At 42.5% G+C, this 23,682-nt stretch overlaps 1 protein-coding gene across 1 annotated transcript in view; it reads right to left on the reverse strand.

The window, feature by feature from the left end:
- LOC126106682 (uncharacterized) overlaps nucleotides 1–23,682 on the reverse strand; it is a 379,708-nt gene that overhangs the window by 52,279 nt on the left and 303,747 nt on the right. The window contains exon 8 of the mRNA XM_049913049.1: nucleotides 7,304–7,417. Coding sequence (XP_049769006.1) covers nucleotides 7,304–7,417 — 114 coding nt within the window. The remainder of the gene's footprint in view (nucleotides 1–7,303; nucleotides 7,418–23,682) is intronic.

The following is a 23,682-nucleotide window of genomic DNA, read 5'->3' on the forward strand; positions in this document are numbered from 1 at the left end:
GCTGTTCCTGATCTATATAAATGACCTGGGTGACAATCTGAGCAGTTCTCTTAGGTTGTTCGCAGATGATGCTGTAATTTACCGTCTAGTAAGGTCATCCGAAGACCAGTATCAGTTGCAAAGCGATTTAGAAAAGATTGCTGCATGGTGTGGCAGGTGGCAGTTGACGCTAAATAACGAAAAATGTGAGGTGATCCACATGAGTTCCAAAAGAAATCCGTTGAAATTCGATTACTCGATAAATAGTACAATTCTCAAGGCTGTCAATTCAACTAAGTACCTGGGTGTTAAAATTACGAACAACTTCAGTTGGAAAGACCACATAGAAAATATTGTGGGGAAGGTGAGCCAAAGGTTACGTTTCATTGGCAGGACACTTAGAAGATGCAACAAGCCCACTAAAGAGACAGCTTACACTACACTCGTTCGTCCTCTGTCAGAATATTGCTGCGCGGTGTGGGATCCTTACCAGGTGGGATTGACGGAGGACATCGAAAGGGTGCAAAAAAGGGCAGCTCGTTTTGTATTATCACGTAATAGGGGAGAGAGTGTGGCAGATATGATACGCGAGTTGGGATGGAAGTCATTAAAGCAAAGACGTTTTTCGTCGCGGCGAGATCTATTTACGAAATTTCAGACACCAACTTTCTCTTCCGAATGCGAAAATATTTTGTTGAGCCCAACCTACATAGGTAGCAATGATCATCAAAATAAAATAAGAGAATGAGCTCGAACAGAAAGGTTTAGGTGTTCGATGAACCCTCTGCCAAGCACTTAAATGTGAATTGCAGAGTAATCACGTAGATGTAGATGTAGATGTAGATTAGATTAGATTAGTTTTTCGTTCCATAGATCCGTGCTGAGGAGATCCTCGTGGAAGTGGAACATGTCAATTTTTTTTAAGCTGAAATAACAATACTAATAGTATGAATATATACATCATTTGTTTCTATTAAAAAATTCGTCAATGGAGTAGAAGGAGTTGGCCACTAGTAAGTCTTTCAGGCCCCTTTTAAACTGGTTTTTATTTGTAACTAAATTTTTTATGTTTGCTGGCAAATTATTGAAGATGAGTGTTCCTGAGTTGTGGACCCCTTTTTGAACTAAAGTAAGTGCTTTTAAGTCCTTGTGCAGATCATTTTTGTTCCTGGTATTGTATGTATGAACTGATCTGTTCGTTGGAAAAAGAGATATTATTTAGGACAAATTTCATTAAGGAGTAAATATACTGAGAGGCAGTAGTTAGTATACCCAGTTCTTTGAAGAGGTTTCTACAGGACATCCGTGAATTTACTCCACAAATAATACATATTACACGCTTTTGGACTCTGAAAACTTTTGTTTGACTTGAAGAGTTACCACAAAATATTATACCATATGACATTATGGAATGAAAGTAGGCAAAGTATGCAAGCTTTTTCATTTTTATGTCGCCTATGTCTGCTAACACTCAAACTGCAAATACAGATTTGTTAAGGCGTTTCTGCAGTTCTGTGGTGTGCTCCTCCCAACTGAATTTATTATCAAGTTGTAATCCCAGGAATTTAAGCCTGTCAACCTCTTCTATCTGCTCTTCTTCATAATTTATGCATATGCTGGGTGGAAACCTCTTACAGGTACTGAATTACATATGGTAAGTCGTTTCAAAGTTTAATGTCAGTGAGTTGGCTTTAAAACATTTATTAATTTCCATGAAAATATCATTAGCAGATCTTTCTAGAACTACACTCGACATACTAGTTATTGCAATACTTGTGTCATCTGCAAACAAAACGAACTCTGCTTCTGGCAGTGTAACTGATGAGAGATCATTAATGTACACAAGAAAAAGCAATGGCCCTAAGATGGATCCTTGTGGGACACCACATGTAATTTCTTGCCATTCTGATGATGACTAATGACTTAATTCACTAGTCCCTCGCACTGACACCCTTTGTTTCCTGTTAGCGAGGTATGACTTGAACCATTTTGCAGCACTGCCCGTGACACCATAGAATTCTAATTTATTTAAAAGGATGTTGTGGTTCACACAATCGAATGCCTTTGACAAATCACAGAAAATACCTGCTGCTTGTAATTTGTTATTTAATGAATTAAGTACATTTTCACTGTAGGTGTAAATAGCTTTCTCGATGTCAGAACCCTTCAGAAATCCAAACTGTGTTCTTGATAATATGTTATTTGTGGTCAGATGGTTGAGAAGCTGCCTGTACATTACTTTTTCTAAAATTTTTGAGAATGCTGGCAACGCCTCATGACGGCCAATGCTGACGAGCTGGCTGTTGGTCCTTAAATACAGGGTGGCGCACGAAATGTGTTAGCAATTGTTTCTTTCACAAGTTACGACGCAAATTAGCTGTCCCGCTGGGATCTCTACAGCAGTACCAGCAGAGCTGGGAAAAACAAATGAGTTACGAAATGACGTGTAATTCACGACACTGCCGCTAGGAGACTAGTAAGCAGCAATGGCTGACAATGGAAGACTGACGACACAGCAGCGGTCGGCAATAATATTACTTTTTCATGAAACGAAAAGCCTTGTTGTGACTCAGAGACGTTTACGACAACAGTTTAACACACGATGGGTCCCTTGCAAGAAGACCATACACAGGTTGTACGATAAAATTGTACAGGAAGGAACAATATTGGAAGCGAAGTGACCTAAGACTAAGCCTGTTTGTTCGCCGGAAAATATTGAAGCGGTACGAGTTACTGTACAGAGAAGTCCCGGGAAATCGTGTAGAAAGGCAGCAGTGCAACTGGGAATATCCAGACGCTCCGTTCAACGCATTCTTAAAAGTGACCTCCATATGTACCCATACAAGATGAACTGTGCACAGAAGCTCACTGAAGAACACAAGCAGCAGAGACTACTAAAATGAAATTTTCACTCTACAGCAGAGTGTGCGCTGATATGAAACTTCCTGGCAGATTAAACTGTGTGCCGGACAGAGACTCGAACTCGGGACCTTTACCTTTCGCGGGCAAGTGCTCTACCAACTGAGCTACCCAAGCACGACTCACGCCCCGTCCTGACAGCTTTACTTCTGCCAGTACCTCGTCTCCTACCTTCCAAACTTTACAGAAGCTCTCCTGCGAAGGTAGGAGACGAGGTACTGGCAGAAGTAAAGCTGTGAGGATGGGGCGTGAGTCGTGCTTGGGACAGCTCAGTTGGTAGAGCACTTGCCCGCGATAGGCAAAGGTCCCGAGTTCGAGTCTCGGTCCGGCACACAGTTTTAATCTGCCAGGAAGCTTCAGCAGAGACTACTGTTTGCTCAGTGGGCGGAGGATAGGGAAGAAACTCTCAACAACGTTTGGTTTTCAGACGAGGCGCATTTTCATTTAGACAGTGTGGTTAACAAACAAAATGTACGCTTTTGGGTCACTGAAAACCCACAAGTGCTTCACGAACGACAACATTATGCTCCGAGGATTACAGCGTGGGCAGCAATTTCCAGTCACGGACTTATTGGACCCTTTTTCTTTGAAGAAACTGTGAACAGCGAGCGTTATTTGAGCATGCTTCGCAATAGCTTCATTCCACAGCTTCTTGCTACTGCCTTGCCCTTCAACACACAGTGGTTCTTGCAAGATGGAGCAAGGCCACACGCTGCAAACACTGTGTTGGAGTTTTTACACGAGCATTTCGACATGCGGATCATTTCACTCAGGCTTCCAGGTCGCTTCAATGACGGACAAAATTGGTGCCCCAATAATCTAGACCTCAATCCATGTGACTTTTTTCTTTGGGGGTACATAAAGGAAAAAATTTTCCCGAAACGTCCACGTGATTTAACGGAGCTCAGAAGACTTATTCCTCAAGCTTGCAGTGAAATTACGGAAGACATGTGCCGTAGGGTAATCACTAACGTCAGTGTTCGTTTGAAGGAAGTTAGGAAACGAAATGGTGGACATATTGAGCATGTGCTGAGTTAGAACAAATCTCCATGGACGGCTCTTCATTGTAGTATACGTTCCTTTCAGACTGTATTGACAATAAAGTTTATATTCAAAAACAAAATGGTAACACATTTCGTGCGCCACCCTGTACGACTGACGTCTGCTGTTCTTCTTCCCCAGTAGGTCAGCTTTGCTCGGCAGGCGCAACTGACCTGATTATCCCTTTCCATGTCGACACCCTGGCTTGTGGCGAGCTACTTCTTGTCACATCTGCTGTGCAGCGAGCTGGCCGTTGCCACAGATTTCTCCTTCGTGTTGCTGAACTCGGCACTCCAACGACCTAATTATGGCACGGTACTGTAGTACAGAAGTGCGCAACTGAATATATCACACTTCTGACTCCCAATATTCTTCACATTTTAACTGACTTAATTCCTGCAAAACTAATACCTTTAACGATCTTAATCAGTCTCATCTTTCGACCCTGTACACTCCCACACTCCTCCTTCCATGGAAAGAATGCATCCCCGCATTCTGCCTCTACATCTATTTACAACCGACTCTATTGACATGGTTTTGAACCATATACGAATACTGGACTTGTACGGTATTTACAGAGTACACTTACTTTGAGACTGTGGCTTGTCACTACTAATTACACTACAAAAAAATGGCTCTGAGCACTATGGGACTCAACATCTTAGGTCATAAGTCCCCTAGAACTTAGAACTACTTAAACCTAACTAACCTAAGGACATCACACACACCCATGCCCGAGGCAGGATTCGAACCTGCGACCGTAGCAGTCCCGCGGTTCCGGACTGCAGCGCCAGAACCGCTAGACCACCGCGGCCGTCCAATTACACTACAGTTCTCCCTCTTATACACAACTGTTCCTTACAGACCTTTGAGCACACTCAGTCTTTGCCTCCATGACTGTTCATGCCTTGTCACGGGCATGCCATCTGCTTGGTTGAAACCCGTAAGCTGAAGATTGGTAGGGGTGGAATTGGGGCAACTCTTGTCTTGAACAATAAATACATTACTCCGATCACCACAAGAATAGGCAAGCGGGTGATGTTGATGAACCAATGACTACCAGTTGGTGCTGCTGCTGAGTTGTGTAGCTTTTCACATGCTCTAAGAGATGTTCCATGTTGGTGGCAGTCATACGGTCCAGAGAAGTGAGCAGGTCCCCATCAATGGTATCATTAAGAAATGAAAGGCGTTTGGGGGGGGGGGGGCAAAACAGAGGAAGGCAGGTCAGGTATATAGATTAAGAACTTGACCATACTTACAGCTGTGGTTCTCATTATTGTAGCTCGTAAGCGAAGCGAAAATCCTAATGTGAGTCCCGCATCCCTGCTCTAGGTCTTAGCATATACTGATGATTTGCCGTATTATCCTGCTTTCTTCACTTTGGTTGCTCCTTTTTCTCCTCCCTATTCGCCGTTCCTCTCCCCCCTCCCCTTCTACGGATACTGGGGTCACACGAAGCAGATTGTTTGTATCCCTCTTAAACGGCCGAATTTGGCTTACGTGGACCATCAAAGGGTGGATGGGTAGCTGCAAGTTAACGATTAACAACGACGTCATCTCTATATTACCTAGTAAGTGCCATTATACCATGACACGAACTTCTTCGTTTTCCCCTTTGGCACATACGGATTTGTTTAACATAATCCACTGACCCACACGGTACTTAGATAACACTGCTTTCGCATCATGTGCCTTTTCCTGTTTCTCTAAGGCCTTCGTATTCATTTTTCGTATTTGTCTCCAAAATAAGTTTCACTCTCCTAGCGAAATCCATACTGATGAGATGTCTCCTTGCGGCGGGCTTTGCAAAACTCAAAGGCTGATGGCATCTTGCGCCCAAAAATTACTTCAAATAGGGGTAACACTGTGCTCTGGTGAAATTCCGAGTTGTATGCACAGACGACGCAGGCCAACAGATCATTCCAATTTTTATGCTGGGAATTTATGTAAAACTCAACATTTTCGCGATTGTTCTGTGGACTCGTTCTGTGCGACCAGTAGCTTGAGGATGCAGTACGCTCGTCCATAATATTTTAACGTGCAACAGCCTGCATAGCTGCTACATTAATTCCGACGTAAATTTAGCACCCTGATTCGTGATTATGGTTTCAGATGTCCCAAGCCGAAGGATCCTCTGGCTGATTAGTGACTGGCTTGCTGGTCCGGTAAAGCTATCATGGAAACGTACCGAGAGAAATGGTCAATAATGGTTAACATGTAACCGTTCCCTCACTTAACGTCCAGTGTGCTGCACTTAACCTGTTTGCCTCAAATACTCGCTAACTTGCAACTGATACCTGAGAACCAGAATCCAACACATTTTTCATAGTTTATCCCCCAGATAGCCGGCAGAAAAAAGTGGCCACTGCTTTCTTACGTGCACTAACTCTTACTGTGAGCGTGGCACACTGGGCACCCCACCCCTTGGATCTAATCCTATATTATCCATCAAAGGCTCTACGTCGTTTAATTGCTGCCCGTAAGATCTAGCCTGCGACTGAAACTTCTGTTGTAGTCGATTCCTGTTATGACATTGCCGATCCGAGTGACCAAATTTCCTACAATACCACCAACGCTGCTGCCTGAAATCTCTTTGTACGTGACGCTTTCGCCCACAGCAAAACAATTTACGTCCATACTAAAGACTGTGTGACGTTTACGTGACCTAGTCAATCATTCAGTTTCCTCTAACCATAGTGCAATATCCATTGCTTCACTCAAATACTTAGGAAATTCCAAACGAACTTCCCTTGGCAGTGTTTCAACAGATGGCGGCACCAGTCCCGAAAATTTTGGATAGCACCTCGTATCTGCTACAGCACACAGTAGTACCTCATCTGGCACTGAAAGGAGCAATATGGAAGGACTCTGTATTCAGATGAGACCATAAAATGGTAGAATATAGAAAGTACATTATATAGTGTGCTGGGTGCAGTAATTACGTGTGAACGGAAGGGTTAGCGGAAGGTAGGAAAAGATGTAACATCATCGAACAAGTGAAAGCCTGATGGCTTAAAAAACAAAACAAAAAAAAAAGATTATCAGATGAAATTGGAGATGAGATCACAGGTGAAGTACACCATATGAAGGAAGTTCTAAATGCAAGGAAGTTGCAATACTTCAATCCCTATCATGGTTCAAATGGCTCTGAGCAATACGGGACTTAACATCTGAGGTCATCAGTCCCCTAGAACTTAGAACTACTTAAACCTAACTAACCTAAGGACATCACACACATCCATGCCGGAGGCAGGATTCGAACCTGCGACCGTAGCGGTCGCGCGGTTCCAGACTGAAGCGCCTAGAACCGCTCGGCCACACCGGCCGGCAATCCCCACCATGGTTTAATTTGTAACGTACTCACCAGAAACAAGACAGCGGTGATGATGGAGCCCGTCCTGAGGGTGCACCCACAGCAAAAATCGGTGACAGCTAGCAGTCCTACTAAACGGTTTCGTTTTTTGAATGGGAAGCCGTTCTGCAACAAAAGAATGACGGTCACAATTCATACACAAGCTCGAGGCACGTTCGGGAATCAACGAGTAAAGGGTGCAAATGGCTCTGAGCACTATGGGACTTAACTTCTGAGGTTCAAAATGGTTCAAATGGCTCTGAGCATATGGGACTTAACTTCTGAGGTCATCAGTCCCCTAGAACGTAGAACTACTTAAAGCTAACTAACCTAAGGACCTCAACACATCCATCCCCGAGGCAGGATTCAAACCTGCGACCGTAGCGGTCACGCGGTTCCAGACTGTAGCGCCTAGAACCGCTCGGCCACCCCGGCCGGCAGTCAATGAGCAAATAGTTATCAGATGCGATTGACCACACTGATTACACTGCATAAGCTTAGTACCTTCAGGCGGACAGCTGACTGTGTAACTTATCTGAATGAGAGTTATGGTGTGTGGTAGTACAAGTCCGCTACCACCCCTGAGTAAGCACAAAACTAACAGAAAAAATAATGTGCACTTCGTTCTAGTGAATATAGCTTTGACAAAGAAACGAGTGGAATACTGAGATATAAGACTTTATGATGATCTACCTTCTTTTTAAGACCTGACACACTGACAAAGGGAAGCATGTCGTGTTGTTAAAGTTCATAAAATAATTTACTATGACAAGATCGCCTCGTTATTAAGAATATTAACATTGCTGGACTGTTCAGTCTCTTTTACAATGTGACACTATGATCACATTCTATACTATTTTCATGTTGAAGAATAACAAATAACGAGACGTGATCAAAAAGGGGCCTTGCTACAGCGTATATGCAAGGGCGTATATGCAACTAATAACGAATGCTGGTGACAGCATGACATGAAAATGACGCTGCTTAAACTTATTACGTCCATCTATAACACAGGAGAGATACCGACAGACTTCCAGAAATGTATCATTGTTCCTATACCAAAGAAGGCAGCAGCTACAAAATAAGAACAGTACCGAACTCTAAGCCTAATATCACATGCATCAAAAATTTTCATGAAAATAGTTCTGAAGAGAATTGAAGAGAAGGTGGAGGATATGCTGAGTGAAGATCAGTTTGGTTTCAGAAGGGGATTGGGAACAAGGGGGGCGATTCTGGCACTGAGACTCGTTATCGAAAAGCAATTACAGAAAAATAAACCAACTTGTATTGCCTTTGTAGACGTGGAAAAGGCTTTTGATAGCGTTACCTGGCAAGAGATGTTCAGAGTGCTGAGGAAAAGTGGAATAAAGTACAAAGACATCCGCGTGATACTCAGTTTCTATAAGAATGTGGTGGCAGTGATTAGGAAGTGTCACCAAGAACAAGAAGCAAATATTACAAAAGGGGCAAGACAAGGATGTGCTCTCTCTCCTCTTATATTCAATGGTTACATCCAGGAAGCTATAGACCAAGTTCGAGAAATTACTGAGGTGGGGATCAAAATTAATGGGCAGGAGATAGACATGCAACGTTATGCAGATGATATTGCTATAGTCACGGAGACAAAAGAAGATCTAGAGGAAGTCCTCAGAACAATGGAAAAAATTCTATGCAATCAGTATGGAATGAGAATAAACAAGAAAAAGACTAAAGTGATGATATGCAGTACAGTAACAGAATATGAACCTCTGAGAATGAGAATTGGAAGAGAGGAGCTGGAAGTGATAGCGGAATTTACTTGCCTGGGAAGCAAAATCACAAGGGATGGTAGAAGCCGGAAAGAAATTACGAGCACAATACAAAAGGCCAAAATTGTATTTAATCGGAGAAGCAACTTACTCACCAGCATCAGTCTGAAAATAAGGAAACGTATCATGAAGGGTTTCGTTTGGAGTGTGGCCCTATACGGATGTGAAACTTGGATAATTTGAAGAGAAGAGAGGAGACGGCTAGAGGCCCTGGAGATGTGGTGCTGTAGAAGGATGCTGACGATCAGCTGGAGAGACAAAGTAACAAATGAAGAGGTGCTTAGAAGAGTAGAGGAAACCAGACTAAAGTGATGGTATGCAGTACAGTAACAGAATATGAACCTCTGAGAATGAGAATTGGAAGAGAGGAGCTGGAAGTGATAGAGGAATTTACTTGCCTGGGAAGCAAAATCACAAGGGATGGTAGAAGCCGGAAAGAAATTACGAGCACAATACAAAAGGCCAAAATTGTATTTAATCGGAGAAGCAACTTACTCACCAGCATCAGTCTGAAAATAAGGAAACGTATCATGAAGGGTTTCGTTTGGAGTGTGGCCCTATACGGATGTGAAACTTGGATAATTTGAAGAGAAGAGAGGAGACGGCTAGAGGCCCTGGAGATGTGGTGCTGTAGAAGGATGCTGACGACCAGCTGGAGAGACAAAGTAACAAATGAAGACGTGCTTAGAAGAGTAGAGGAAACCAGACTAAAGTGATGGTATGCAGTACAGTAACAGAATATGAACCTCTGAGAATGAGAATTGGAAGAGAGGAGCTGGAAGTGATAGAGGAATTTACTTGCCTGGGAAGCAAAATCACAAGGGATGGTAGAAGCCGGAAAGAAATTACGAGCACAATACAAAAGGCCAAAATTGTATTTAATCGGAGAAGCAACTTACTCACCAGCATCAGTCTGAAAATAAGGAAACGTATCATGAAGGGTTTCGTTTGGAGTGTGGCCCTATACGGATGTGAAACTTGGATAATTGGAAGAGAAGAGAGAAGACGGCTAGAGGCCCTGGAGATGTGGTGCTGTAGAAGGATGCTGACGATCAGCTGGAGAGACAAAGTAACAAATGAAGAGGTGCTTAGAAGAGTAGAGAAAACCAGGTCTCCGTGGAGGCACATCCAAACAAGAAGAGACAAACTTGTAGTGCACATCCTACGACACAACAACATCATTGGAACAATAGCAGAAGGAGCTATTGAGGGATGGAATCGGCGGGGGCGACCAGGGACATCATACATGCAACAGATCATGAATGACGTTGGATGTAACACATATGTGGAAATGAAGAGGAAGGCAGACAGAAGATAGGAATGCCGCTCTGCTGCAAACCAACCTCAGGGTTGAACACTAAAAGAAGAAGAATATGCAACGTAGACCGTCTCTGATGCAGTTATATGAGCACCGACATGTAGGGAAGCGATCAATATGGTATTCGTGTCTTTCCAAATGTACATGCAATAAAGCGGAAACGTGAACCACGTTGACGCTATTACCAAAAGCATCCATACAGGACCAACATGCTGTTATTGTTTTGTTGACTGCTGAGGGACAAACACCCGAAGACATCCATCGCAGAACGAAGAACGTGTATGGGGCAGCATGTCTGTCGAAAACCAATGTCGTGGAATGGTGTATCTAGGGGTCCCACTGCTTCGTGACAATGTACGTCACCATACAGCAAATGTCGTAATGCAGGGGTTACGCCACCTCAAGTGGGGGACACTCGAGCACCCACCCTATAGTACTGATCTCTCCCTACGTTATTATCATGACTTCGGTCCCTTATACAAGACCTTAAAGAGCCGACGATTCCTGTTGGACGGGGATTTGCCGCAGGCAGTTGCGGGCTTTTTCACGTACCACGGCACAGCGTCTTACCAAACGGGTATCTTCAACCTCATGCATCGGTGGGATGGCTGCCTGAATGCTCATGGCGATGTTGCCTGATTGGCATACAGATTCTGGACTATACAGCCTTTGAAAGGAAACATTTTAATCGCCCCTTATACATGACAGAGCAACGGCCTTGCCGCAGTGGATACACCGATTCCCGTAAGATCACCGAAGTTAAGCGCTATCGGGCGTAGCCGGCACTTTAATGGGTGACCATCCAGATCGCCATGCACTGTTGCCACTTTTCGGGGTGCACTCACCCTCGTGATGCCAATTGGGGAGCTACTTGACCGAATAGTAGCGGCTCCGGTCACAGAAAACCATCATAACGACCGGGAGAGCGGTGTGTTGACCACACGCCCCTCCTATCCGCATCCTCAACTGAGGATGACGCGGCGGTCGGATGGTCCCGATAGACCACTTGTGGTCTGATGACGGAGTGCTTATACATGACCAAACTGCTGATGGAATAATTATTATCATACCAAAAGATGGCGATAGGTTGCTGAAACCAGTAATGTGAACATTTATGTTAATTAGGTAATCTTGAGATAGTAAATTGCCACATGAAAGCGTCTACGATTTGACAAAGGGCATACACGTGTTTCCAGCAGCTCATTTCAATCCAATAGTGGAGAAAGTTGGAAATTTACAGTTATAATAACTTGTCACTCACTTTCTTTCTGCTACAAAGCCTGCTGTTTTCACGATTTGGGGCATTTACTTTAACTTTGTGGCCATATGCCATTTCTATTGCCACAGATGTCAGTTAAGATAAGGGAATGAACTACATGTGAGCTATCTGTCTGTGAGCTGTAGAAACACTGTTGCGTTTCTAGCAGTATTTGAACTGTTCACATATCATATTTTCTGTGGCCTATACTGGGCACCAGCACACAATAAGAAGCGTAGATAGCCTAAAAACCGCTCAGTATGGGTATTCTTCCATGTCGACGGATTTTATTGCACCATATGGTTTGCATATAGTTCTGCCCCCCCCCCCCCCCAACAAAAAGAATCCTTCATTAACTATAATGGCCATAACGAAAGAAGGCACTTCAATGCCATCTTAGGGTTTTACAGCATTGCCATTTACTGAGTATTTCAAATGTTAGTAAAAGTTCCGAAAAAAGGTTAGATATCTCCATTTTTAGTCTATGATTCGAGTACTTTCCAACAATAAAATTTCCTAGCTGATACGAAAAACAAAAATAAATAAGAACTCACGTTAAAAGAAATCTGGAAGAAAAATACTTTCTATTTCAACCTATGGACAAAAACAGTACACTGACATAATTGGACTAAAAATAATATATGAACATTCTCAAAGATTGTAGGTACATGAGATACATATTTCATTGTGAAAACACAAAAGTATTCTAGATACAAAATAAAATACCTAAAAGGTGTGAAACAACTACACCTGTGTAACAAAGAATGTCATTGCTGATGATTTATGTTCGCTTGGACCCTGTAGAAACTTGCAGCGAGCAATTTTTTAATAAAACTACGAAATTAATTTTGGTAACATCTCAGACATTATTACAGTACTGCGTCACGTATGAATTTCATTTATGAGAGGCTTCGTGTGTGGCAGCGGTACTTGGGTGCCTCCGCTGCGATTTTAAACACGACAGGTCGCCGTAATTCGACCGAATATATTCCCTACCTTCCGAAATTTATTTTCGGCTCATACTGACCCTTCGTCATTACACCCATCATCCAAATTGCCGGTATACACTGTACGAAAGTAACTGTAGCTACTTTCTGGTTAATATTTCCTTTGAAGTAGGGCAAAATATATACTTGAGTGTGATTTTGTGAAACTCAATTTTATCTCAGTATACCACAAGACTACTGTCCTCAGAAAGCAGTAGGTGCATTTTACACAAAATTGAGTCTTTGATGAAATTTCTCTGCATCCCGTAACCAGGTTATCAGAAAGACCAAAAACGGAATTTTCTGAGCCAGAATAATTAATTTTTTCATGGGGATCACTCAGTATTTTTTTTAGCTGTTCGATACTTTCCTATGTCGTAGTAGCGAAGTACAGTTCTATACACTAACGTTTTGTCAAAATTGTCAAATTGTGTAGATTCCTGTTTTCATTTGTATTCCTTTCTTGGATAATCAAAAGGTGCGTTCACATCTAGAGATTCTGCCAATGTTACTGCACTGTTCTACGGAATACAGTCGATTCGAAACACCGCAATGTTTTGTTGTCACTTTACGAACTTGCGCTAAATTTCTATTATTCCTGGCTTCTTCACCGTTGGCGAGATTAGTAGAAAACTCTTCAGTACGTTCTATATGAATATTTTACTTGTTTTCGAAATTCTTGCTCCTGCACTTTGCTCACTGCCGAATACACCTCAGTGTACCGTTCCATGGCGGATTGTAACCATACGTAAAAACACGATATCACACTGATCATTCAGCTGGCGCTAATCTAAAATCTGGTTCTCATGCGTTACTAATATGACGCCACAGCTTGTGATTTTCTGTAGAGACTCCGTGAGCTAATGTTGACATAGAACACCTCAAATTCTACGTAGTTGCACAGCTTTCATCTGAAACCATATGGGCTGGTATTAGAGTTACAGTGCAGGTTATGGCATTGCAGCTGGACAAGAGTTACATACAAAGATGAAACCCAAATGTTAGACCTGCAAACAGATTTCACACAGGGATGAATCAGGGGCCACAAACATATTTACGAAAGAAATAACACTCTAAAATGCTTTGCGCTATGGCAAACTAATCAGCAGTTGGCATGTATAAATATCATCTGCAAAGACGTCACTTCCAAGATTTTAGACTCTTATTGTAGTCGTTGATCCAAGTATTTCGAATAATTAATTTTTAGTTTACCAGCTGCCACATCACACTCCAGGGCTATTTCCCAGGTATAATCCACAGTTTATATAGTGCTTGTATATTGCTATTTTTATTATACACTCCTGGAAATGCAAAAAAGAACACATTGACACCGGTGTGTCAGACCCACCATACTTGCTCCGGACACTGCGAGAGGGCTGTACAAGCAATGATCACACGCATGGCACAGCGGACATACCAGGAACCGCGGTGTTGGCCGTCGAATGGCGCTAGCTGCGCAGCATTTGTGCACCGCCGCCGTCAGTGTCAGCCAGTTTGCCGTGGCATACGGAGCTCCATCGCAGTCTTTAACACTGGTAGCATGCCGCGACAGCGTGGACGTGAACCGTATGTGCAGTTGACGGACTTTGAGCGAGGGCGTATAGTGGGCATGCGGGAGGCTGGGTGGACGTACCGCCGAATTGCTCAACACGTGGGGCGTGAGGTCTCCACAGTACATAGATGTTGTCGCCAGTGGTCGGCGGAAGGTGCACGTGCCCGTCGACCTGGGACCGGACCGCAGCGACGCACGGATGCACGCCAAGACCGTAGGATCCTACGCAGTGCCGTAGGGGACCGCACCGCCACTTCCCAGCAAATTAGGGACACTGTTGCTCCTGGGGTATCGGCGAGGACCATTCGCAACCGTCTCCATGAAGCTGGGCTACGGTCCCGCACACCGTTAGGCCGTCTTCCGCTCACGCCCCAACATCGTACAGCCCGCCTCCAGTGGTGTCGCGACAGGCGTGAATGGAGGGACGAATGGAGACGTGTCGTCTTCAGCGATGAGAGTCGCTTCTGCCTTGGTGCCAATGATGGTCGTATGCGTGTTTGGCGCCGTGCAGGTGAGCGCCACAATCAGGACTGCATACGACCGAGGCACACAGGACCAACACCCTGCATCATGGTGTGGGGAGCGATCTCCTACACTGGCCGTACACCACTGGTGATCGTCGAGGGGACACTGAATAGTGCACGGTACATCCAAACCGTCATCGAACCCATCGTTCTACCATTCCTAGACCGGCAAGGGAACTTGTTGTTCCAACAGGACAATGCACGTCCGCATGTATCCCGTGCCACCCAACGTGCTCTAGAAGGTGTAAGTCAACTACCCTGGCCAGCAAGATCTCCGGATCTGTCCCCCATTGAGCATGTTTGGGACTGGATGAAGCGTCGTCTCACGCGGTCTGCACGTCCAGCACGAACGCTGGTCCAACTGAGGCGCCAGGTGGAAATGGCATGGCAAGCCGTTCCACAGGACTACATCCAGCATCTCTACGATCGTCTCCATGGGAGAATAGCAGCCTGCATTGCTGCGAAAGGTGGATATACACTGTACTAGTGCCGACATTGTGCATGCTCTGTTGCCTGTGTCTATGTGCCTGTGGTTCTGTCAGTGTGATCATGTGATGTATCTGACCCCAGGAATGTGTCAATAAAGTTTCCCCTTCCTGGGACAATGAATTCCCGGTGTTCTTATTTCAATTTCCAGGAGTGTATGTTATGGTTTAGTAGACAAGACTAGCACGTATTCTCGGTTTTCAAATTATGTCTTGAAATGTCCATTGAAACTAAATTCGCTTTGTGTGTTTTGCCGCGTGGTATATGTTCCTAAACAGCTGTGGCAGAGTTCTTGTTGCGTGCTCTTGAGTCCATTGAAAAGAGTGGTGTTTATTTCCAGGTACGTACGCGAATCTCGCCAGCGTTTCTCCAACTCCACGGCGATTCAGTGTGGCTGAAACTTTCTATTGTAATTAGAACCAGTAATATTGAGTTCGAGTCTCACCTAATTATGTATCAGAGGTGAACACTCGTTTCTTACTTCCTTAAATATAAGTTTTACTCTTGTAATAGGTAATATGCGGAATTATAAATTTCATTCGTCTTTAGCAGAGCAAGAACAAAATGGGAGTCATTTACATCACATTCAACAATAGAGATAATAAAATCAGAGATAATACAATGATAATGTTCGCTTTTCTTTTGCAAGGAGTAACGTCTTTGGTTCCCACACACAACACAGTGTCTGACAGTTACTTCTGTAATAAAATGTGATATTACATTTGGTGTCACAAATCATGAAGTTTATATGACTCACTTTTTTGGTTACATATTACATGTATTTACTCGTCCGAAAATCTTTCAATATCGTGGGATAGGCCTACAGCATGAGTTTGCAAATATTGTGTGTGTATGCGGGCGCGAGCAATTAATACAGAATTTGCCAAATAAAACCTACAAAAAAGGACGACTGATTGCTGCGCTCTATAATTTATAAATTTATAAATACTGCACAATAGTTACGTCAGAGCAGTGGCGGACACAGAAAAACCTCAAGGAGGGGGCGCTAAAGATATCTTGATCTACGTTTACTTTTACTGTAATAAGAAAAATAATCAAGTCACGTTCAGAGTTTAAGAGAGTTTTATTTAAACTGATTATACACGTATACAGGACAATGCCATCTTATGATGTTAAATAGGTACAATTGTGGTTCTCTTCCTTAGATTATTTCTATGCGTCTATTCTTCCTGGCAAATTAGTTAATTACATCGTCAAAAGGACAATCAATGTCGACGTGAGTGTTCAACAGAACTAAGCCATTAAGTCGATCAGCCTTCATTGTCGACATCAGCCGTGTCTTTGTATGTCGCAATATTGAAAAACTTCTTTCTACTGTAGCAACAGATGCAGGTACACAAGCAAATATTTTGTACAGCATGTGCAGATAGTCCGATCTAGGACAAACAGACAACGCTTTCATAACAGAATCACGATCAGTAAGGGCGTTTATGCTCGTTTGCTTGTATTGAAGAATCTCTCCCATTAGTCTCTTTTTAATCCGAAGAACGGGTGACAATGTTGGCGGCCCCGCAAGGGGGGACGCGCGCCCCACGCGCCACCCCCCCCCATAAGTATCCGCCACTACGTCAGCGTGCTCGTGTTCGAAATAACTGTTACCGGGGAACACTGATGGAAGTGAAGTGGCGCAAAGAAGTACAACTAAGCTGAACTTTTTTGTGGCATCACAAAAGTTGCGCCTCTTCAGCGGCGCCACTGGAAACTGGGGGTTTGCACATGCAATTTCGTTGTAAGTGCAGCACGTCACTAATTGTGGCGTCACTTTCATTGCGTGCGTGAACCCAGCTCAATGCTTTGTCAACAATGTACATGTGGCAACAAAGCTATGAGGCTGGCAGTTGGTGCCCGCGGACAGCAGGAAGCGAGTGTGACGTTGAGGCGACTAATTTCATGACGGTCACTCCACCAGTTATTTATTAAAATATCTTAACTGAACCAAATGTGGGTTCTTGGTGAAACATTAATTAACTAAACAAACACTGTTTTTTGCCTTATTAAACAGTTTCATTATTAATGTTACTGCACGACCTTCGTGTTGGGTTATAAGCGCATTTTCAACTCATATACTTAAAAATGGGCTCATAACCTGAAACCTAGGTTGTGCAGTAGCATTAATAGTAACAGTGTGGAACAAGGCAAAAAACAGTGTTTGTTTAGTTATTCAGATATTAGTAATTCGTAATCTGCCTATAAATGTACTTCAGCATCTGAAAATTATAACCACGAGAAATTTTCCTGCTGGCTAGAGGCACAACGATTTCGGTTTGAAATACGTTCCTGTTATGCTAACTGCATTTATTACTGCACACTTAGTGACAAAATTAGGAAATAAAGCCAAGTCTTTAATGACTAGAATATGGCCTTGCTGCAGTGGATACACCGGTTCCCGTCAGATTACCGAAGTTAAGCGCTGGCACTTGGATGGGTGACCATCTGGGCCACCATGCGCTGTTGCCATTTTTCGGGGTGCACTCTGTCTCGTGATGCCAATTAAGGAGCTACTCGAGTGAATACAATGGCTCCGGTCAAAGAAAACCATCATAACAACCGGGAGAGCGGTGTGCTGACCACACGCCCCTCCTCTCCGCATCGTCAGCTGAGCATGGCACGACGATCAGATGGTCCCGATGGGCCACTTGTGGCTGCAGACGGAGTGCTTTTTCTTTGTTAACTAGGCAAAACTTGGTGCAGGGCAGCCAATGAATCTTTAAGCTATCAGTCAGATTGACACCAACTTATTCATTTTTTGCGCCTCAATTGTTTTTCGACCTGTCAGACAGGGGAAGAGACTTGGGAGGGCAGTTGAGTGGAAGGAGTGTGCTTTCAAAAGAGGTTATAAGATAAATGTCAACGAAAGCAAAACAATGGGGTACTGGAAGGTCTTCCAATTCGATTAGGAAATGTGACGTTGAAAGTGTAGATGCTTTTTGCTGTTTGGGCAGCAAAATAAATGATGATGGTCGAAGAGAGAAGGCAGCGCGGCAACAGCAAGAAAAGCAAATCTGAAAAAAGAGAAATTTGTTAACATGTAATATAAATTTAAATGTTAATAGGTATTTTCTGAACATATTAACCTTGAGTTTAGCCACTGACAGAAGTGAAACGTGGATAATAAGCAATTCAAACCAGAAGAGGATAGAAGATTTTGAAATACAGGGTGATTCAAAAAGAATACCACAACTTTAGGAATTTAAAACTCTGCGACGACAAAAGGCAGAGCTAAGCACTATCTGTCGGCGAATTAAGGGAGCTATAAAGTTTCATTTAGTTGTACATTTGTTCGCTTGAGGCGCTGTTGACTAGGCGTCAGCGTCAGTTGATGCTAAGATGGCGACCGCTCAACAGAAACTGGACTACAGTATCTGGAGATATTAGAGAATTGGCTGTTCCCTCAGCTCGAACAAGAAGCACAACAATTCATATTTCAGCAGGATGCAGCGCCACCACATTGGCACTTATCTGTCCGTAACTACCTGAACGTCAACTACCCGAGGCGATGGATCGGCCGCCAGGCAGCCCGTGACAGAGCACTTCATCACTGGCCTCCAAGAAGCCCTGATCTTACCCCCTGCGATTTTTTCTTATGGGGGTATGTTAAGGATATGGTGTTTCGGCCACCTCTCCCAGCCACCATTGATGATTTGAAACCAGAAATAACAGCAGCTATCCAAACTGTTACGCCTGATATGCTACAGAGAGTGCGGAACGAGTTGGAGTATCGGGTTGATATTGCTCGAGTGTCTGGAGGGGGCCATGTTGAACATCTCTGAACTTGTTTTTGAGTGAAAAAAAAACCTTTTTAAATACTCTTTGTAATGATGTATAACAGAAGGTTATATTATGTTTCTTTCATTAAATACACATTTTTAGAGTTGTGGTATTCTTTTTGAATCACCCTGTACTATGCTAAAGGAGATGCTGGAGATTGGTAGACTGCATACCTAATGAGGTGGTACTGAATCTGACTCGGGAGAAAAGGAAACCGAGGGCATGCGAAAAAGTACTGTCTCTGAATTTTGTATGCGAAAACCCGTCAAGATTTACCTTTAAATGAGAGAAACTTTATTAACAGTCTACGTCTTTATTCTTAATGTCTAATATATATAGCTCAATATTGTCACCCTGTCAATGAACATATTTCTCCCGAAGAAAAACCATCGCTGTACAATGTGCGACTTTGTTGACGGAGCCACAAGCTGCTTAAGCCTCTTCAATACTATCAAAGTATAGTCCTCGAAAGCGTTGTTTAAGTTCTAAAAACAGATGAAAGTTGGATGGGGTCAGTTTAGGAGAGTACGGAGCACGAGCGATGGCAGTGACCCCGAGGCACAGATTGTTGCTCAACTCTCAGCGCCAATGTGTGATCTAGCATTGTCATGCTGAAGAAGAAAGAGCTCCATGCGTGTACTAAACCTTTTAATTCGCGCTTTCAGTTTTCTAAGCTATTTCTCATCCACCGACATAGTTATGTTACAGACCGCCATGTCACACGCTACAATTCAGAGGCCTCTAGCAGCAGAGGACTGCAACTTGCATCGACGAAGCGGGAACGTCAGTCGAGTAATACGCATGACATATAATACCTCAATGGATATTGAAAACAAAATAAAAAATTCGAAGGCATCACTTTTCAGCAATTGACTAAAAGGAGGGATTAGTATATGGAATACATTCTGAGGCATCAGAGAATTGTCAATTTGGTAATGGTGGGAAGCGGAGTTCGTAGTGTGGGGACGAATCAATACAGTAAATGGATGTCGGTTGCAGTGGTTCTGCAGAGGCGGAGAGGCTTCCACAGGATACCCTAGCGTGGGGGGCTGCATCACGGAAATGGCACCTCCTGGTGCCACTGAGATTTGAGTCGTCTAATATTCTGCTGTTGTGTCAAGTTGGTTGCACGCAAGGACCAGGGTTAAGCGGTGGTGAGGTTCTAGGAACAGGGACTGTTATTTTACGTGTCTACACACAGAGGCTGAACAGGCGACCTGGGCGGTAATTTCTTATGAATATCTTTGCGCTTTAGGTTGCAGAATGGATTATTCTCTGAAGAGAGGCCCTGGATGTTTCGGTTTCAGGGCATGTAGGTTGTGTGGTCCACGTCACGCCCAGTTGGTGTGGACTGGCTTGCTTTCTCTCTTAGAACATTGATGATACAGGCTGCACATGACGTCATTATGTTGAAGCCAACATATCGATCACCTGACGAGCACCAGCCTCCACTTGCAGACGACTTCTGGACTACTGTTCAGTTTATCTCTATCTGAACTGTAATATATTTAGTAAATGTCTCTTTATGACGATGGTGAAATTTAGATACTCGAAAGGAAGAAATACTTCGTACCACAAGTAAAGTTGTTTTATGAATACAAAAAAGGGAGAGAGAGAAACTGCCAACTTATTTTCTGAATTGCATTGACTGACTGTTCCGTCGGTTCTTGTTAGAATATTTTATATGTTATTAATGAAACACACACGACACTGATGCTACATTCTACAATATTTATTATTTGCGACAACTGGGTTAACCCCTGATTTATCTAGTAAATCTGTGAGAATCTTTAGGCACTCCTTAACCGGTGTATTGGTGAAGAAGTTGCTAACATCTGAAGAAAGCTGCCTGGCACTAGGGAGGACCTGCACACGTTTTAACTTGTCATAGATTAATTAGGTTAGCTACAGAAACTTGCCTAACAGAAAATTATTCCCGTTTCAGTGGCGGTATATACAAATAGTTGGATGGTCTATCTAGGAGATACCCCTTACTTCGGTCCATGCTGAAATCTTCATGAAAAATGTCGAAACACAGTTTCTGGAAAACAATCCACTCCCTTCCAAGGCTGGACAATGGTTTAGGTGTGTTGATGATGTGCTGTGCTTATGGACAGGTACTACCAAACAGCTTCAAAAATTCCTCAAGTTGCTAAATAAATTCTAAACATAACGTGTAAAATTCACAACAGAGTTTGGGGATAACTGCATAAATTATTTAGACCTAACCACATACATCAGTGTCCATATTCATACTTTCCAGATGAATAGGAAACCCACCGCCACAGAAATGGTAACTGGGTGATTCTCAACACCCAGTTATTCATAAACATGCTGCTTTTCATTCCTGATGAGTGAAGACAGCTTCCAAATACAAATAAATGCAATCAATCAGCATCAAACAATGGGTGTCCTCCTACATTAGTGAGCTCCATAATGCACAAAAACAGAAACAACAGGTGTACTCTCTCCTTTGTCACGTTTTCGACCCACCACCTCAAGAATGCAATATATGGTGAACAATCCCATGTTTAGGAAAAGTGTCACTGGATGTAACCAAAAAACTTAAATCGAGGAATGTAAAAACTTCATTTTCTGCGCACAGCACTGCTGGACTCTTTTTGTCCAGGGTAAATACAGCTCTCCAGCTTTGGAAAAGAGCGGAATATACAAAATTACTCGTAATTATAACGCTTGAACGAACACCACCGAAGTTAGAAAACGAGACTAACATTTTGCAGACATTTGCTTAAAGAAGGCTATAGTTACAAGGTGAAACTGGAGTATTATATCACACCAATAGAGGAAAGAAGATGAACTATCTTGAAATAATGGAAATCAATAAACACATGTCCATATACCGAAGCTTAGTACTGAATGACCAGACACAGTTCCCTCACTCACCACTTCTGCAGATACTATTCGTAACCCCGTCCAGGCCATGTTGTAAATTACTGTCTTGCTTATAATCCCAATTTCCCTTTATTTCAGTTACTATGATTTATTTTGTTGTGTTAAAAATTTTGCTTTTTATAATCACAGTTTCTTCTCCCACCTGCTTAACATCACCGTTACATCTTACCTGTTTGTAATTTAGGACATACTAAAGAAAACATTTTGTTCAGGCACATCTCTGGAATATGTCAACAAAAGTTATTACAGAATTATTTTTTCTATGTACATCTATTGTAATTTGTCTATAGTTCATTAGTTAACGTATGGTATATTTTATCTTACTTAAATAATCTTACATCGTATTTACACTGAAATAATCCCTGTTGATTTATTGCATCACTTTTTCATCTCTGAAAATCGAGATACTCTGTGGAGGCACTAGTTTAAAATCTTTTATCCAATAAAATTTCACTACACCACATACTTATCTTTGTACCTGACGATGGTGTAAGAGCCAAAAACCGGTTCGCGTAACAAATAATAAGTACTGCAGAATATTACAATAGTAATGTGTGAGTTTCATTGACAATTATTTTTTGAAGAAATCTAAACCTTATTGAATGACATACGTTTTGAGACAATATATTATTAATATCCAATTCACAAAAAGAATGTTCTCATTTCTGTATCTGCATGGGATTAAGAAAAAGTCATAAAACATAATCATTTTTTTAAAGTAAAAATCCGACATTATGGATAGAAATGGATGTCATTTCTCAGCATGTCACACTTATTGATAAGGAATCGTCAAAAATGGGAATGCTTGCTTCCAAAGTGATGTTTCGTCTTCTGCTCCTGTAGAAGCGGTTTACAAACTGACTCGCAGTGAAACAGAAACAGGAATTCACTGAAGAACTATAAATCTGTCGTGTATTAAGAGAAAGCTGTGTCAGGAGATTGTTTTTTACACTTTCCGCAGGTCAAATGCAAAAACGACAAACTTCGCATTAATAACGAGAATTTCAGAGAAATAAGGTGAACTGCACTACTACACACGTTATTGTAAAACAAATCGCTGAGTTACCAAAATCAGTGCTTAATTTCAGCCATAAATGAAAAAGGTGATGGCTCCACTTTGGGTAGTGCGTAATGACAGAAACTCGGTTGTTTGCCTTCCGTCATGTGATTTAGAAATGGTGTTTCAAACCTTGGAATTGCAGAGGTATCGACGTGTACACTCTTTTTGCATCTATGGCAGGCTAATGCATATACAGACATGCCAGAAGAAAGGCCACAAACCCCTTAATGGTGACTATGTAAGGCCACAAATAAATAATTAAATAAATAAAATAAAAGAGCGTCATTTGTTTCGCAAAAATTATCTTGCAGTCTTATATTAGGCTTTACATGGTCAAGAACGTGAAACTGCGATCTTAATTTTTAACGTAACTGTTATTCTTCAATATCGAGAGTTGATGTAATACTATTACCACTTTCAAATGTTCTAGTATTCATCTCACAGTCTAAAATAAGCAGAAAAATATTGTTCATTAGAATTTTTATCTACTTGCAATAGGTAATACAGAACATACTATAAAATATTATTATGAAAAATAGCCAGCTACACTGCCATATAAATTGTTTATATTTTATCAAATGACGATGAGCCGTTTTCGGCAATCTGCCATCGTCAGGTGCTCTTTAAGGTCTTAATATAATAGTCTTTATTCACATTATAAATCGGGAAAACGGGTAAAATAATAAATGAGTGACTC

The sequence above is a fragment of the Schistocerca cancellata genome, chromosome 10 (genome assembly GCF_023864275.1).
Source record: "Schistocerca cancellata isolate TAMUIC-IGC-003103 chromosome 10, iqSchCanc2.1, whole genome shotgun sequence".
In the NCBI taxonomy this organism is placed as follows: domain Eukaryota; kingdom Metazoa; phylum Arthropoda; class Insecta; order Orthoptera; family Acrididae; genus Schistocerca; species Schistocerca cancellata.